Source organism: Schistocerca cancellata, chromosome 2 (assembly GCF_023864275.1).
Source record: "Schistocerca cancellata isolate TAMUIC-IGC-003103 chromosome 2, iqSchCanc2.1, whole genome shotgun sequence".
Lineage (NCBI taxonomy): Eukaryota > Metazoa > Arthropoda > Insecta > Orthoptera > Acrididae > Schistocerca > Schistocerca cancellata.
The window spans coordinates 463,428,996-463,448,593 of record NC_064627.1 but is presented as its reverse complement, the minus strand read 5'-3'; the positions used below and the strand labels follow the sequence as shown (position 1 = coordinate 463,448,593).

At 39.1% G+C, this 19,598-nt stretch overlaps 1 protein-coding gene across 1 annotated transcript in view; it reads right to left on the bottom strand.

Moving 5' to 3' along the window:
- Positions 1-355: 355 nt before the first annotated feature.
- LOC126161971 (serine-protein kinase ATM) overlaps positions 356-19,598 on the bottom strand; it is a 481,619-nt gene continuing 462,376 nt past the window's right edge. The window contains exons 44-46 of the mRNA XM_049918161.1: positions 7,410-7,524; positions 7,146-7,315; positions 356-741 (exon numbers count right to left, since the gene is read on the bottom strand). Of these exons, the coding sequence (XP_049774118.1) occupies positions 560-741; positions 7,146-7,315; positions 7,410-7,524 (467 nt within the window). The 3' untranslated portion in view covers positions 356-559. The remainder of the gene's footprint in view (positions 742-7,145; positions 7,316-7,409; positions 7,525-19,598) is intronic.

Genomic DNA, 19,598 nt, shown 5'->3' with positions numbered 1-19,598 from the left:
CATCTTTCAAATAGCAGGGTAGATTATGGGTGTTACAGAAACACGAATGGCAGAGATTAATTGAAGAATATTAAGGAAATATCATTCATCCATGAAAGAAGAGGCTTAAAATATACTTTTAAAGACCAATTCTTGAGTGTTGTTCATTAGTCTAGGATCCTTGGTAGTGTGGATAAATAGAAGAGATACACAAGCTTGCGGAGTACAGATGTAATGTAGACGTTCCTTCCATTAGAATGCAACTCAACGCTACACAACTTCATTTGATAGTTTTAAAATTGGTTTTCTACACATATATTAAATGATAAACAGTTTTTATAAAAAAATAAGAATTTATTATCTTATGAGTATTTCACAGATGTAAAACTGCTCTTGTCTATTAATAGGCAAATTTGTGATATCACAGTTCTTATTTCTTCACAATAACATACATATTTAAACACTGCTTTCATAATGATTGGTTCATTTTTAGCACTTATATATTATTGACACAACAAAACACACTAGAAAAAAGTGTGTTCTCTAGTTATATTATGATACAATTATTTTAGGCAGAGTCTCACAGATAAGGTTGCCAACCATTATACAGGCGACTTAGGTTCACTGGATCTATAGCTTGCTGAATGAGATGGTTCACTTGACCAGCAATACTACTAGCACTCCCTTCTTCAGTACCATGCAGCTTTTGTCTCAGCCGAAGTAAAGCTCTCTCTGCCATTTTATTCACCTCATTTGAAGTTTCTGTAATGGATTTCAACATACATTAGTAGTAATGAACATCATATTACAAGCGTGCATTCACACACACACAAACACACACACACGAGAGAGAGAGAGAGAGAGAGAGAGAGAGAGAGAGAGAGAGAGATACAGTTTACTGGGGGAAAAACCAATGTTAAAAGACAAACAGTGCACTGGCTGACAATCAGCTGAAAACAGTAAGTTGAAGATTCAGTGAACACACGAGTTTGTGTGTGTGGAAATGTGTGCCACAATCTGTTTGCCACACATTTGAACTGCAATCATAATGCTCTAGATGAAACTATATTGGGTAGCAAGAACTCAAGGAAAGAAAGCTTTACAACTACATGTACATTTTTAATGATGTACAGTTGACAAAACACGGTTCACATGGAAAATGACTAAGTTCCACATCAAGTATTATTGACATGCACAGGTATGACACAAATTGTGGCAACACTTTTGTCTCATTAATGCCTCTGCTGGGTTTGAGTGGAACATATTAACCATACCAGCAAGACATTGGAAATTAATACCAATTAAACACTATATGCGAAAGTATAGGATGTGATCAGCGATTGTGAAATATTCAGTGATTTGATCGGCAGCACTAGAAGCGGTCTGGAAGATGTGCTAGCATCAATGCGCAAATAGTTCATGGTTAAAGCGCCTGGTCATCACAAACTAAATCAGAATTTGATTCCACCATCGGGCTAATATTTTTTTAAATTCCCCATTGTAGAAGATGCCAACACCCTTTCAGTGGTTTCTTCTTGTGTTTTAATGAGTACTGCACTCATGCTTATTACCCTTTCCTTTAGAAAACTGTTGTAGTAGGCGCAAACAAAAAGTGAATCATATAACCCACAAACTTTTCAATAGAATTCATCCAAGTCAGTGCAGAGAGAGAAAATTATTATTTTGAGGAGTAAGTTACTTTATATCAATCAGATTTCTATCAAAATTTTATCTTTTATGAGCACATATTTCAAATGTAGAGGAGTGTAATCAAATAATTACAAAATTCTTTGACAAAAATGAAATATAATGATATATTTCTTTAAAAAATTACACACTCAAATGTAATCACCAAGCTCAACCGCAGTTGTTTTGCCCTTTTATTCAAGAACACTAATATTCACTTTTACTCTCAATGTCAAAAACAATCAGGTCGAAATTACATTGCTGAAGAGAAAGCTTTGAGCATTCACAGAAGTAGCAGACAGAACAGAAAAGTAGATGCAACAGAAAAAACTTTATGATAAATTTGAGCAAGAGAGAATAAATGTTTAACAATAAACTCATTAATTTTGGTCTTTAAGTACAATTACAAATGTGTTGGGACACACAAGTTCAACTATTCAATGTATGGGTTTAAATCCTTTCAGACAATATTTATTAAAATCTCATAGGATATGTATGATGATCTGAAATAGATAAGTAGGTATGAAACTGCACAAATATTCAATGACAGGACAAGTGTAAGAAGTGTAGAATATGGGTTTCCAGCTCATTTCTGCGCAATTTTCGAGGAAAATAGAACACAATAATTTCTGTAGTCTACAGGTATGAAACTACAGACACCAGGTGATGGTAAGGCACTATGCTTTGCCTTAGAGCATAATAGAATTTAAGTTGAGAAAATGATTTTGATTTATCTTTTTAAAAAAATTTAACGTCAAAATACTATCATTACTGAAAACAACTTTAAATTTAGAGGTTATGTGCCTGCCATGGGAGAGTTCGTTAATGTGAGACAGCTGGATTCTGACTAAACCAAGTAAGTAGTCACCTTAGCAAGAAAGTATCAGAACTTAGTTCTCTCAATACCTACACCATAAACCAGTGACAGAAGACTGTTACGCAGCTATAAATAGTTGAGAATCCTTGGTTTTAAAGGTGTCAAACTTAAAGTTTTTTGAATACATGTGCTTGTAGAGCTTTAATAGCTGAAACTGAGTAGCTGTTGCAACATTTTATCATTATATAATTCACAAAGTACTCTTTCATTTACTATAATGAACTGTCCTTCAAAATGATAAGCACAACTGTGTGGTTAGGTTTCTAGTGCAAGATGGCTTATTCCAAATATTTGATACCACAGATGTACTTGTATGTGAAAGCACTGCATATTAGGACATGCTACATCATATAAATATAATTTCACCCTGGTAGCTGTGTTCAGATTTATATTTTTACTAACTGGTTTGACAGTTTTGTGAAATTTGTGAAGCTCTCACACCACACCGGTATTACTTATGTTTTAATGTTTGACTTTTTGAAGAACATTATGTTTTATATTTTAATGTACGACTTGAGCAACTCAGCTCTTAAATCACTGTACATCTTTGACGATATGTTCTTCATGTAATTACCTTACCTTCTGATGAAGTCACCCTTAGAGATGACAAAACCAGGTCAAGGTATATAGAAAACCTAAGCAACCGGTTGGCAGATTTTTACATATTTTTCAAATCTGTGTATACGTTTGCTGAAAACATCAGCCATGTTCAAAGTTGTATACAATTTGTTGTTGTCTGTCTGTTGCATTTCAAACAGATCCATATCTCAGTCATCTGCTTGATCAGATTATTATTAAATTTCCTCAAACCTTTTCTCATTTCTTTCTGAGTGGTCTTAATTAAAAGTTGTGTATTCTGCTGTATCTATGTCACTTATGCTCAATGAGCTGAATGGTAGTAACTTAAAGTTGGCTGTTTTTGTCAGATTTATGGACTGGGAACTTGTTTGCTGCAAATTGAATGCCTGCTCTAATTTTCCAGAGCATCTGTTTAATTCCAAGGACTTCAGATCATCTGCTGGATCAAGTTTCAGAGATAACATCTGCTGAAATCTATTGAATACAGGCACATATGTACAGTACTGTTTCTTGTTAGTGTGGATTAAACATATTTCATCTTCAAGGGGCAAAATGTGTAGTATATTGGGTGTTTCTCCTGTGGGTTGTCAAGTGTACTTTCCCTGGTGTGTCAGTAAATATTTACAATTTCGCTTTTGCAATGTGTAGCTGGAATCATCCCAAAAAAATCCTGCTCATACATTCCACATACGATGCCCAGTGTCGATAGCAAGTATCAGTTTGTTTCCCATTACAAGCAAACTGATATTTAAATCATAATTTTATGTTTCCATTTGACAGAACTGTCCCAAATTAGACTAGTGCATTATTTGTTTTATCAATATGTATTAACCCTTGAGTGTGAAAAATACAATTACAATTGTTTTGGAACATTCCAGTCTTGTTTTGCAATGGCAAAACCGTACCTATTTCTTCATTATTGCTTCAGCTAACAAGGTGATAAATTGAGTTGTCATACATTCAGATGAGCAACAGTAATATAAAATAAACATTGAGCTAGGTCAGAAACAAATTATGATATGTGCAAGAAAATGACTCACACTACAAGCTAACGGCACAAACCCACAATTATGCAGTTGTCTGCAAGATAATGAGCAACTGAATATTTGGCTGGTTGGGCTCTGATGAAATTGCACTGTTTAATGCTTCGAGTGGGTAATTACTGTGGGATAACATCTGTCCATGGCAAAAGTGTGTTATAATGGAACTTTATTTCATTATTGTTAAGTTAAACAGTGCTTTAGTGCACATTATTTAAGTTTATTTTATGGTTGTTTAGTTAAACTAAGATTCAACTATGATTTTTCTCTTACATGTTTACCTTTTTAACATGAAGACAGCTATTTTTTATATCTGTACACAGTGCGCTGCACGCTTGCTCGTGTTATGAAAATCGGTGCACCCTGTCGTGTGTTACCAGAACGTCAGCAGCGACAGATGATTGGTTTTGCATGGCAGTAGCAGTAACAGCAAGCCAGGGTGGTGCTGTCGCTGGTGGAGTGCCAATTATTCTTCGGGCTCCCCCCCTCCCATTAATACACATTCAAAAAAAGCAAGTAATGCACTAGACTAATTTAGGTCCACTCTACTGAGTACGCAAGTAAAATTCCACTTTAAAAATCATTAACTGACACTTCCCATTGACAATGGGCATCATATGTGAGACATGATGAGCAAGATTTGTGTGATCGGACACTAGCTACAAGCTGCAAAAACCAGATTGCAAACATCTGCCAAAACACCATAGAAAATGCGATTTGTGACTCTTAGGAGAGAGATCCTTTATAAGTGACACATATGTGTCTATTGACAGTACTAAACATTTCACCTTTTGATGGTAAGTAATGGCCATCAATTCCATTTCATAATTTATTAGTTTTCTCGCCTGAATTTTCCTTTGATATAATTTTTTATGCTTTGTTTAAAACTGGGTGTACAATTCCATATTTTAAGCCAAACCATTTATATTTGGCTGTGATCGTACACTTATTTTGTTGTTTTATGTTTCCTGAGTTTATCTATATTTCCACCAATCCCTGAATTTTTTCTGCTTAATACTTCTGTATTTCGTTCTTTGAAGGCATTATACTTCTTCAAAAGCTTCAATATCACTGTTCAGACATTTTTGTGTGAGGTTGTCAGAAAAACAGTAAAGACGCAAACTGAATCAGAACAGAAAGAGAAAGGCAAAGGGAGCAAGGATAAAAAGAGACCTCTCTCAATTTCTTGTGTCTCATAATGGTTTAGTCCAAACAGGCACATATCTCAATTTGTACAATGCCTATTCAACATCAAGTGAGGCACAGGTTTACTGTACTTTGTCCTACATGAAACAGTACTGAAAAAACATCAGCTAAATAATAAGACTCTCATCATATCACAACCACTCGCATTAAGGAAGTGAGCCATATAAAATGATGCTTACCTACTCTGAAATACTTTGGAAACAAAATCATTGGTGTTTGAAACATCAGTATAAGAGTATATAAGAGTTATTATAAAGAACAAAAATAGCAGAAGATTGGTACAATACATTTTATGGAAATTTCAATGAGTATAATGTCCAAAATTTGTTACAGTGTGTTATTGTCGCATGCATCAACAGTTAATCCTGGATGATATCATGACGTAAAATGCACATTATTTGACATTATTCCTGCAAGCCATCAACATCTGTCTATCGTCAATAGTGGCACGATATCAGGAAAGGGTACTCTTTGCTGTCAGAGGTTCAGATGAGCAAGTCACAAGCTCTTTGTGAGCATGGCTGCACCTGTCCACACATTTGCTGAGCAAAGAGCTCAAGCTCCTATCAGTTAATCAGATATGCATTAGTTATTGTTCAGTTAGAAAGGGGAGACTTCACAGAGAAACAAAGGAGAATGGCAAGTAACTATGTGGCATAACCGCAGCATGAATGGTTAAAGTGTCTGAAACTAGTTGCTTGTAAAATCCTGTGAGATAGACAGATTAAAAAAATGAGAGTTTGATTCACCAGTACTGGTGTCTCAAAAAATAGAGTGTTACAAAATTATGCCCTGAGGGCAGATATTGACTCACCTTAATGGTTGTACAGTTTCTAGACAGAATATCTCAAAACAAATCAATAATACTGTATTCAGTTAAACACAATAATGATGATAATTTTCTTAATTTTATGCAAGAGCTCCTTCAAACTCCTGCCATAAGTACTTTGTAGTTTACAGAGAAGAGTAATGTGGACATACTGAGAAACAAAACTGGAACAAGGACACACTGAGGAAGACATCACGTAATGTAATATATGAAGTGGTTTATGGCATAATAGTGTAAGTCAGATTTTGACGAAAATGAGTTAAGTTCTATGTTATATAACGGAAACCACACTCTTTTGGATGCCACAGTGATGTATGTCATTGTATGCAGAATATCATCACAGATGGCACCACAAGTTTTACTGCAAAATGGTTTGTATGATACATGTGATGGCAAAGTGAGGTATGTCTGAATGCTCTGCGGTACCATGAAACAAAATCAGATTTTCTGTTTACATGTTGTGGCAAAGTAAAGCAAGGCTGACTTGCACCACATTGTCATGAAACAGAATTATATTTTCTGTTCCATCATCAGGTGGTTTTCATTTCTGTATTATTATTAGTATTATTTTGCAGGAAATTTTGTTTTATGTATTTTTGTGTTAATTCAAACTGAAATTCATGCAATTTATACACAATTATGATGATAATACTAATATAACTTAATTAAGCTCAAGAATTATTAATACAAAGTGAAATACATGGGATTTACCATAATTTTAGTGATAATATAAATATTACTGCACTTAATTTATGCTTCAGTATTAACACTATCCCTTACTAGACTCAATATCCATATACATACATAGGCTCCTCTGTACAATGTTTCATAAATGTTCAATTTCTCAAAATGAGCAAACATGACTTTGATCATTATGCCACAAACCCCTTCACATATGTGATTGTACTGGGAGAAATACTGTGTGTGAAAAATTATGTCAGATTCTTACCTTCCCCAGCATCAGTTTCATCTCCCAGTGATCCTGAATTGGACTGTAGATTGTATGCTTTCTTCGGTGTAACTGACCATGAGTACAATGGGTCATACAGTAAAACCTCCAGTATTGTTAATATAGTTTCTTGATTTTGACGCAGCACAGACATTGTTTTTTCACAACATCTGCAATAGATAAGATGAAAAAATAGATTAGATAGTTGTAAGCAGCAAAAACAGAGGATTAACCAAGGGGTACACTTTTTCTACTAAATGTCACCTCCTGAAAACGCCTTCAACTCCAGATGCCCCCATTCCATCAACAATATCTCTAGTAAGTCGAAAAGGTACAGTTTCTGGTGTTGGCAGTATGCGTCCCATTTCAAATGCAATACCTGAAGAGTATGAAAGACGCATGAGTATTAAGTAACACAACATCCAAAACTAAAGTTACACACACATACACAAGAGGAAGGATAAACTTCCAAGTAAATAAATGTAAAACAGCAATAATAATCAACTTTTGTATGTCAGACTGTTCAAGAATGGCTTTGAAAGTACAATACAAATTGAAATGAGTAAATACAATAACTCACTAATTAAAAAACAAGCTGAACGAAAACAAACACAAACAAACAAACAAACAAACAAACACACACACACACACACACACACACACACACACACACACGAAAGTTCCAACACTGAGCTACAAAATTGAAGATCTTGCATATGGTCCTGTTCATTTTATTATTTATCTTTAAACAGACAATAAGTAATTGTAGTGCATTACTTCACACTGTTTATGACACAGAAGTGAAAAAAGAAATCAGATTAAATTATGTATATAGGTCTTTTAGCACATTGCGATTGGTGGTGGATGAGGGGATCTTTCACTTGATTGATATGGGAATCACTAATCCATTCAAGGTTCATCAGGAGATGAGGAATATAGACAAAATAAAGTGCACCCTTGCCAGTTTCTCGTAAAGTTAGGCGATTCTCTTGTGATACACAGCAGTGCACATTAAAAAACTGATGTTTCTTCTAATCTTGCATTGGAGCAGACACAGATTCCACCTGCTTGGAAAAAAATCAGCTAATTAATGTCAGCAATTTACTTGTTGAAATCAGTTATAGCCAGATGGGGAAAAAAAGAGTGCAAAACACGAGCTATTTTGGTGGTGTCGTTACTGTAATATTGCTCTTCATACATCTGAGTGTTAGGTGTGTGTAAGAATGGTACAACCCACCCCCCCACCCTTTCCCCTGAATAAAAACAGAGCTAAGCAACAGTATTCTGTATATCTGGTTTTTATAATATATTCTAAAATATTCTTATGAATAGTCATACCAGGTTTTATTGTTTGATATAAGAATTTGTTCAAATTTATTTAATTAATAAAAGCTATTATTTTTTAAATATGTGATCAAATAGGTAGCACAACTGCCCAACCAACTGTTTGATGTCAGTCTTGAGTGCATTAAAATGTACCTGCTTTTCCAACTAAGTTATTCAGCTGTTGTTTACATACCAATTTATATTCCACAGGGGAAATGTTGGAGGGAAGAAATATTTGTCTTTGTGCATATGAAGACCTCTTGTACTACAGACATTGTAACACTAAGACAGATCTGCAAACCAAAATTGTGCATCATCTGCTAAACTACAGAAGCACTAACATACAAGGAAATTTTTTTAAACTTTCTCAATATTTGTGAACCAATATTCCCACATTTGTTGGCAGGTTCTTAAAGATTTCATACTAAACTTTGAAATACTTCTTGTGGTTTAGATAGAAGAGCCATTTATATGAGAAATTTGGTATACATAACTGTTCATAATGTCCTTTTATTATTGGTGACGAATGTCACTAAACAGTGAGGGTACAGCAATGAGTGGATGAAAATATTCTGAGGTCTTTGAAAGGGGGAATAGTATGATGATGGTACTTTTACTTACTGGTCACTTTTACAGAATTAATGCTTTTCAAGCTTCAGTAACATAAACAAAACAGTTTGCAGGTCAGCATAAAAGAGACTTCTGTGTAAGAAATATGCAACAAGTATGTCAAAATTTCACTTCATTTGCACCTCAAAACTGAAAACCTGATTAAGGGAGTACCAGCTAGAGAGGTGACCATTACTATCAACATCTTGTGTATGTATATAACTATTATTATTCTTCTGCGTATAACAGATTTTGCAAGATTTAGAAGTAAAATTTTCTTTCTGGTCCAGTATCACTATCTTGAGTTATCTGGTATGGTCAAACTTGAGATCTGGAACGAAATACTTGTCAGCAGAAAACTGTACAATTTGGTGGGCTTTTAATGTCTTTCAGCTATAAATTTTGTGGGTCATGAAAAGGTGAATAGCCTATCTGCCATGTTCTTCGATCTGCATAGAGAGCAAATGGTAGAGGTAACTACAATATTCCTCTGTTTAGACTCAAGCAAGCAAGTAGCTGCAAATCCACACTGTCCCAGAAAATAATGTTCATTTTTGCTTAACAGGCAAGCATCAGTTCAGGCAAGAGAAAAAGAACAATTGAAAAACCATCTGCAAATAATGAACACTGAAATGGTGTCTACACTATGGATATTATGCTCTTACCAACACAGCACACAAAGTGGCACTTATAATGCTGACCAGAGTCTCATCAATCTCTTCAGCAATTTGACCTGACGAGCCAGACTTCAATTCTGTAGCCAAAATACCATTCCGTAAAGAAGGACTTTATAAGAATAGGGAAAGGATCCTTGAAACACCATTCAAGTACCTGTTGCACAATGATGTACTACCAATTGGTACTCTAATATCTGGCCGTTCATTGGCCAGTTCTGTTTCTGGAACTATGTTTATGTCCTGCAAGTTGCTTGCCCTTGGCCCACAGCAGTTCCTCCCTTCAAAGATTTTTTACACACCTTGCTAATACATCACATGTCTGGGTCCCGGACTGATTACAATAAATCTGTCTAGATGCTAAGTTCTAGCAAACACCACTAAGGACACCATCATCATTCACAGGCGATGCACGTAGTAGTAACAGTGATGCTGCTATCGAGGGAACCAGCCATGACAAGCTTGTGGACATTTCTACAACTGCTTTCTACTTAAGTCGTGGCTCAGCCTGCAGCAGGCAATTGCAGTTGCAGGTGCATGTCAGCTCTTCGCTAAGATCCAGGCCACGTACGGCAGTCAGTCACTCATCTGTTGGAGCATTCCTGCCGAGTCTACTCCGTATCACTTAGCAGTTACTAGCAATCTTCCTCGCACTCAGTGCTTCCACAAACAATGACTGTGTACTTGGCTAGTGTGACTATTGGACAGAAGTTTCTAAGGACTTTGGTTGGTACTCACCTCCCATCAAGAATGATTGTTACAGTTGTTGTTGTCTTATGTGAACCTTAACTCTTCTGTGTAGTAATGCTCAATAAAAGTGTATTGCCAGACTACCTGGGGAACTGTCAATCTTAAATCATGCATGCAGTTAAAACAACAGATACAAATGATGGCAATGAGGATAGTTCAGCCCAAAAGTGATTGCATCTTGTCCGTGACAAAAGATGGTGATGAGGATAAACATTCACTTGCTCCAGCACCAGCTTCAGGTTCGTGTCGTGTATTTCATCCTCCGCCTTTCCCCAGCCTTGCCTGGTGCTCATGCACCATGTCGGAGTCCTTTCTTGTGTGTGACACTGCCCCAAATGGAAGAGACAGTTTTTATTTTATTTTATTTTATTATTTTTTTTTTTTTTTTGGGGGGGGGGGGGGGGGGGGTCATCAGCAGTCTTCTGACTGCTTTGCAACCTACACCCTCAATTATTTGCCTGTATTCCACCCCCTGTCTTCTTCTACAGTTTTTGCCTTCTACAGCTCCCTCTAGTACCATTGAAATCATTCCCTCATGTCTTAACAGATGTCCTAGCCTCCTGTTCTGTCAGTGTTTTCCACATATTCCTTTCCTCTCCAATTCTGCGAAGAACCTCCTCGCTCATTACCTCATCAATCTACCTAATGTTCAACATTCTTTTGTAGCACCACATCTCAGATTCTTCAATTTTCTTCTGTTCCGGTTTTCCTACAGTCCATGTTTCACTACCACACAATGCTGTGCCCCTGGTGTACATTCTCACAAATTTCTTCCTCAGATTAAGGTCTATGTTTGACTATAGTAGACCTCTCTTAGCCAGGAATGCCCTTTTTTCCATTGCTTGTTTGCTCTTCATGTCCTCCTCGCTCCATCTGTCACTGGTTATTTTACTGCCTAGGTAGCAGAATTCCACTACTTTATATACTTCCTGACCATTATCCTGATGTTAAATTTCTCACTGTTCTCATTTCTGCTACTTCTCATTACTTTCCTCTTTCTTTGATTTACTCTAATCCATATTCCGTACTCATTATATGGTTCATTCCATTTAGCAGATCATGTAATACTTCTTCACTTTCACTCAGGATAGCAATGTCACTAGCGACTTGTATCACTGACACATCCTTCCACCTTGAATTTTAATTCCATTCCTGAACATTTATTTTCATCATTACTTCTTCCATGCACAGATTGAACAGTAGGGGAGAAAGACTACATCCCTGTCTTACATCCTTTTTAATCTGAGCACTTTATTCTTGGCCGTCCACTCTTATTATTTCCTCTTGGCTCTTGTACATATTGTGTATTACCTGCCTCTCCCTATAGCTCACCCCTATTATTTCTCAGAATTTCAAACATCTTGCACAATTTTACATTGTCGAACGCTTTTTCCAGGTTGACAGATCCTATGAACGAGTCTTGATTTTTCTTTAATCTTGCTTCCATTATCAACTGCAATGTCACAAATGCCTCTCATGTCTTTACCTTTTCTAAAGCCAAACTGATCGTCATCTAGCATATCTTCAATTTTCTTTTCCATTCTTCTGTATATTATTCTTGTCAGCAACTTGTATGCATGAGCTGTTAAGCTGACTGTACGATAATTCTCAAACTTGTCAGCTCTTGCAGTTTTCGCAATTGTGTGGATGATATTTTTCAGAAAGTCGGATGGTGTCACCAGACACACACATTCTTCACACCAACATGAATAGCCATTTTGTTGCCACTTCCCCCCCAATGATTTTCGAAATTCTGATGGAATGTTATCGATCCCTTCTGCCTTATTTGATCTTAAGTCCTCCAAAGCTCTCTAAACTTCAGCCTACCCTTCATCACTACTATATTGTGATCTGAGTCTGTATCAGCTCCTGGGTATGCCTTATATGCCTTACAATCCAGTGTCTAATTTTGGAATCTCTGTCTGACCATGATGTAACCTAACTGAAATCTTCCCGTATACTCAGCCTTTTCCAAGTTTATCTGCTCCTCTTGTGATTTTTGAACAGAGTATTTCTATTACTAGCTGAAATTTATTACAGAACTAAGTTAGTCTTCCTCCTCTCTCATTCCTTGTCCCAAGCCCATATTCTCCTGTAACCTTTTCTTCTGCTCCTTCCCCTACAACTGCATTCCGGCCTCCCATGACTATTAGATTTTCATATCCCTTTACATACTGTATTACCCTTTCAATATACTCATACACTTTCTCTATCTCTTCATCTTCAGCTTGCGAGGTTGGCATGTATACCTGAACTATAGATGTTAGTGTTGGTTTGCTGTTGATTCTGATAAGAACAACCCTATCACTATACAGTTCACAGTAACACTCTTTGCCCTACTTTCCTTTTCCCAAGAATCCAACTCTGGTTATACCATTTTCTGCTGCTATTGATATTACCCTATATTCATCTGACCAGAAACCCTTGTCTACTTTCCATTTCACTTCACTGACCCCTATTATCTCCAGATTGAGCCTATACATTTCCCTTTTCAGATTTTCTAGTTTCCCTACTACATTCTAGCTTCTGACATTCCATGGCCCGACTTGTAGAATGTTATGGTTTTGCTGATTATTCAGTCTTTTTCTGAAGGTCACCTCCCACTTGGCAGTTCCCTCCTGGAGATCCAAATGGAGGACTATTCCAGAATCTTTTGCCAATGGAGAGATCATCATGACACTTTTTCAATTACAGGCCACATGCCCTGGGGATAAACATTACTTGTCTTTAATGCAATGGTTTCCATTGTCTTCTGTAGCCTCATGCCGTTGATCATTGCTGATTCTTCTGCCTTTAGGGGCAGCTTCCCAAACCTAGGACAAGAGAGTGCCATGAATCTCTGTCCACTCCTCCACCCTTTTTTACGAGGCCATTGGCAGAATGAGGGTGACTTCTTTATGCTGGAAGTCTTTGCCAGCCAATGCTGATTATTAGTTAAAATTTAAGCAGTGGTGGGTTTCAAACACGGGACCGAGGACTTTTGATTACTAATCAAAGACGCTGCCCCTAGACCATGGGTATTTACCAAGGTAGGGTACCAGCAGCATTTCCCAGTGTAGCCATCTGGCATAACAGCACTCAGACCTGGCTCCTGCCATGTCCCATCTGGCTGCTGCCATCTGGCTTAGCCCAGTACTGCCTCACCCCCTTCAAGAAGATGCAGCCACGGTTGGGCGTCCTCAAAAGTGTGGCGCAACACCTCGTGCCTTCTTCTTCTTCTTCTTCTTCTTCTTCTTCTTCTGGACTCGCTTTTGTTGACTCCCTCGGTGCTTTTTCATTTTTTTGATCATGTAGTGTAAATGGCTCTGAGCACTATGGGACTCAACTGCTGTGGTCATAAGTCCCCTAGAACTTAGAACTACTTAAACCTAACTAACCTAAGGACAGCACACAACACCCAGCCATCACGAGGCAGAGAAAATCCCTGACCCCGCCGGGAATCGAACCCGGGAACCCGGGCGTGGGAAGCGAGAACGCTACCGCACGACCACGAGATGCGGGCATGTAGTGTAGATATTACCCATGTTCCTATGCACAATGTCTCTCATGTTTGTGTAGGGCACTGTTAATAGTTTTCTTCCTCTTCTCATGACATTGATGGCAGTTTTTCTTTTACATCATTTTTCATGTTACCTCAGGAATCTTTTTTCGCTACTCATCTTTTCCATTAGAGTGCTCTAAAAAGCATGCTGTATCATGCACCATCTGGGTGCCTCGCATGCTCAGTTGGATGCTTAAGTCTGTGTGGTTTTCACATTTCACGACTTTTCAGCTGTCTTTGTTCTCCATGCGTATAGTGCTTCCACCACTCAGCCCTATCTCCACCCTCCAAGCATGTCCTTTCCTCTTATCTACTGTCTTCATGCATTTTATTTTCCAGTGACTACTGTCCCACATGCTTCATGGCTGTGGCATCGTCGTGTTTCTGGCAGCTGCATCAACTGAGCCCTGTCTCCCTGTGCCACCTATGCCTGCTGATACCGTGACATCCCATTGCACGTTCCATCAGTGGTTGAACTAGTTGAGTCCTGTTTACCAGAGCTGCTGGTTTCGAACTTCCATTTCAGTGTGACGCAAGCAGCCGCATTGGCCGAGCTACCAGCGCCCTGAAAACCACCATACTGCCGCCATGGCAGCTGCACTGATCGAGCCCTGCCTCTAAGTGCCACCAGTGACTAGTGCGCCATTGCACTCGCAGCTGCATTGGTTTAACTCTGTCTCCCAATGCTGTCTGCATCTTGTCTATGCCACATCTGTCAAGCAGTCTACAATGGTCTGCGCCTTCACTGCCAAAATTCTCCTACTCTTCTTTTCGTTTTATGCTTTCTTCACTGCCTGGACTGAGATGCACATCACCTCTGTAGATGTTGCTTCACAATCTCAGGTCCTGGGATCTGGGAACGGGGTGGCAGCCACCCAGCTCTGCCCTCTCACATAGATAATCTTTGCATTGACTTGACCCATGGGAGGTGCCCCTTCTGAAGGATGTCCGCTGGCACCAAAGTCTCCTCCTCTGGTTGGCCTGGCTTCTCCGCCAAGGGATGCCTTGTACATCTTTTTCTTAAGGGGGAAGGAAGATCTAGTACCTGGCTGTCCAACAGCCACTCCTGTTTCTAGCACAGCTTCCGCACTTTTCAGGTTACTTGCCTTTGGCCCACAGTGGTTCCTCCCTTTGGGGACTGTTTACTTGCCACACCATACATTTGGATCATGTACTGATTACGATCTGTTGACGGGCTAAACACTAGCAGGCATCAACAGGGACCACTATCATCATTCATAGGCAGCGTGTACAGCAGCACTGCTATTGAGGGAAGTAGCTTGCATCTGCAGCTCCTCTGCCTGCTGTGTACTTAAGCAGTGGCTCAACCTCCAGCAGGCAGTTAAAGTTGCACCTCAGCTCTTCGCTCAGCTCCAAGCCACGCATGCCAACAGCCTTCGGCTGCCCATCTGTTTGAAAGTTTCTGCTGAGTCTACACCACACCGTGATGCAGCCCAGCAGCTCCCAGCAATCTGCCCGGGACTCAGTGTTTGTGTGAACACTGACTCTGAACTTTGCTAGTGTAATTACCAGACTGTTGTATTCACCTCTGATCAAGGACGATAATTTGAGTTGTTGCTACCTTATGTGGAAATTAACTTTTTTGTGTTGTGATGCTGAATAAAACTGTATGGTCAGACTACCTGGGGAATTGTCAATCTTAATTCATATGTGTGCCATTAACCCTTTCCAGCCCAATGGGTCCATTTGGATCCATTACAGTTTTTGATGTTTCTGCAATATCAATGAAAGCCCACTGTTTCCACATGGCACTAATACGGTCTAGCGCATTCACTAGATCACCAGATGGCAGCATCAAAAGGATAATGTGTATTGGGTCCATATGGACCTGACAGGACAAAATAATGTACTAATTAAAAAAACTGAAATCTTATTTAATGCAATGCTAGAAGAATTTACATGTCAAAAATACTGTTTTCATTTTTTTCTAATTCAAAATAAAAATTGGGCCAGAGAGAGTTAAAATAATGGATACATGAGGTACATTCACCTTTTTTGGTCAACAAGTACTATGGTGAAGTTACGCTTGCACAGGAAACTATGTTGGACTTTTTGTCTCCAGCAGGGTGCTATCACAATACTTACTGCAATACCTCAAAAACCCAGCTGGATAGAATTTTTGAGATTCTGAGTTTCCATGACTCATATCAGAAGAGGATTGATTACCCACTCTAGTGTCTTCCCTACACCAACAACTTGTACTACATTGGCACACAGTTAGATTAGAAACTGCTTCTGAGGAATGGTATCAAAAGGCTTTTGGAAATCTAGAAATCCAGAATCATCTTGTGATCCCCAGGTGATAGCACTCATTACTTCGTGTGACTAAAATGACAGCAAAGTTTCAAAAGAATGATATTTCTGAATCTGTGCTAGTTATGTGTCAACAGACCAATGGATTTTGACAGCATGTGTTTGTGGCAGTAAAAATATTCAGTCATTGTAAGTCAACCTCACTAAACCACTACTGGATCTCCCATTTTTAGTACAGAAGTCACTATGTTAACTTCCCATTTGAGAGAGATCCTGATTAACTCGATCTTCTTATGAATGGCGTGGAATGATTAATACGCAAGTAATGATTTCTTCTTAGCCTCCACAACAGTATGGCAAGCCTTTGCTATTGTAATGTGGAAGGCTGCATGGTATTTGTTATAACATGGGACAAACAGCTTTCTGAGTTTAAAACAAATTATGGGAAAGGCTGCATCAATAGCACAGTTAATCACCATAGTGATTGTGTGCTATGCTACACTTACAAGGAAGGCATACACAACAGCTGCTTCAATAGGATATACTGCATCGATTTTCAACATTTATCTTTTATAAATGGAGTACAGGTCTTGACTGTTGTTAAGATGCAGTTTCTGTCAGTCACAAATATTAAACAAGGGCATTGCTGTATGTCTTACTCATTTTCTTCCTCTGTTTCTTTCTTTCTTTTTTAGTGTTCAAGTCACATTATGTGCAAAAAGCTGGTACATTTGCCAATCCTCTCCTCCTTCCATGGCCATGGTCTTTTATTGATTAATAACTACAGCATAAAACTTGTTCTTTTTAAGATGAAAGTAATTTAGGGTATAAAATGAATTTCATGAATGACTGAATAGGATGTCTGCTAGGATAATTATTACAATTTGATGATTAGATCTGCAGTCGCCTCTCACATCCTACTGGAGTATCTGCATGACAGAAAACATTTTCAGTTCTGTCACCATTTTCTTGACTGATTTTAACAGGTGATAAATTATCCAGTATATGGCAACGGCAGACCAGTGCATATGTCTGTGAGCCAATGTTTTGGTGTGGGAAACACACTAGTGACCCTAATGTAACAGCTGAAAGACATCCCATTGCAAACTACCAGGAATACCCACCCTCGGAGCTGCACTATCTGTGGAGAGGATGACACCATTTAAGATCAACAGATGATGCCCCGCGACAAGACAAGACAAGTGGATCAGAAGTGTGGCCTGGAGGACTAGGTGACCAATCCTGCTGGATGAGCCGGACAAGTTAGTTGAAAAAAGGGTCAGATGCTGTGGCCTTGGCAACCCAGGTATCAGGGTTTGGAAGCCCATTTACTGCTTGGCAGGAAATGATATCCAAATGAAAACACGAGCTCCTCTCGATTAAACTCAAGGTCCGGGTCAAGAGGCAGCTGGGATAAGGCGTCTGTGTTGGCTTTGCACCCACTGGTTTGAAAATGGATGTCGTAGTTGTATTTGGAGAGGAATAAAGCCCACTGCTGAACCTCCAGGCCACCTTATCAGGGACCTATGTGGAAAAACTAAATAACGAAACTAATGGCTTGTGGTCTGTAATGACTTTGTATTTGGCACCATAAAAGAAAATGTGAAATTTGGTAACTGCATACTCAATGACCAGAGCCTCTTTCTCGATCTGAGAGTAGTGGACCTGTGCTGGACTGAGAGTTTTGAATGCAGAAGCCAGTGGCTGCTTCAACCTGTCTGCATTTTGATAGGTGAGGACTGCCTCCAGGCTGTACTGGAATCTATCCATAGCTAAAACAAACGGTTTATCAGGGTCAAAAGTTGCTAGATACAGAGCCGACCTGAGGCAGACCTACAGCATGGTGAAGGACTGAACGCATGCCGGAGACCAGACAAAGAAAGCACCCTTTCGAAGGAAGAGGTAGAGGAGGCATGCAATAGTGGTCATCGTAGGAATGAACCGACGGTAACAGGCAATTTTACCCAGAAAAGCTTGAAGTTCTTGCAACAATGATCAATACGGCAGGTCCATAATGGCCCTGATCAAACTCGCCAGTGGTTGGATGACCTGCCGTGACATGGTGTGGCCCAGATATTCAAGGAATGGTTGGAAAAACTTGGACTTCTGCAGATTGTTTCAAGAACCTGGTGGCATAGGCCTGTGTTGCAGAGTGGAACAGTGGATGTGACCTTTTCCAGATAGTGTTGAAAAATTATTGGGACACTTGCCACTGCAAACATCAACAGCTGATACTGATACAGGCCGAAAGAACCATGATATGCTTGGACTCCTCATCCAAGGGTAACTAGTGACAACTTTGGAAGGATCAAGTCTGGAGAAGAACTGACCCCCTGCTAAGTGACTGAACTGCCTGTCTGGGTGTGGCAATGGGAATGTGTCAATCATGGATTATGAAATCATGGTGACCTTAAAATTGTCACAAAGTCGTAATTTACCAGAGGGTTTCCTCATGGTGACAAGGGGTGTGGCCCATTCACAACAGGAAGTGGGAACCTCGACCGTGAGGGATGAGAGCCAGTCCAGCTCCATCTTAACTTGGCTGTACAGGGTTACAGGAATCTGCCTAGCATGAAAGAATCTAGGACAAGGTGACTGCTTCAAGATAATGTGTGATTCAGTGTCTATGGTGCACTCTAGGCCTTGCACAAAAGACACCTGAAATTCTGAGCACAGAAATTCCAAGGATTGATAGGAGGCTTCAGCAGATAACAACTGGTTGATGTCCGTGACTGAAAAGCCAAACACCTAAAACGCATTGAACCTGAAAACATTTTCTGAACTAGCATCGTGGATGACAAAAAAGGTAATAGGTTGAGTCACTGATTGACAGGTAAGTCAGTTGTGAATTGGCCAAGAAAGGTGATTTGCTGTTTACCATATCCCTATACGCACCTGTTTACCAGCAACAGTGGTAGAGAGCTGAGGTCTGAATATGTTTGGGAATTAAGCAAGGAAACTGCTGTGCTGGTGTCTACCTGCAGGTGCAGCTGTCGGAAGAGAACAAAAATCTTGATAAAAAGCTTGTTGGCATCCTGATTGGGAAATGGCCCTGACGATGACACTTCCTTGATATCCATATCCATGTTCTCTGATGCTGTGTCCTGTGCAGCTGAATGGCAGACTATCACAACATGGTCTTATTTTTTTTTTTTTGACACTTGTGACAGATGGCGCAGAGCTGGGGATACATTGATCTATCTTGTTGCGAGCAAGAAGATACACAAGATGGCAACAGGGAGCGGCAGCTGGGAAACTGTTTATGAGCTGTGTGGAAGC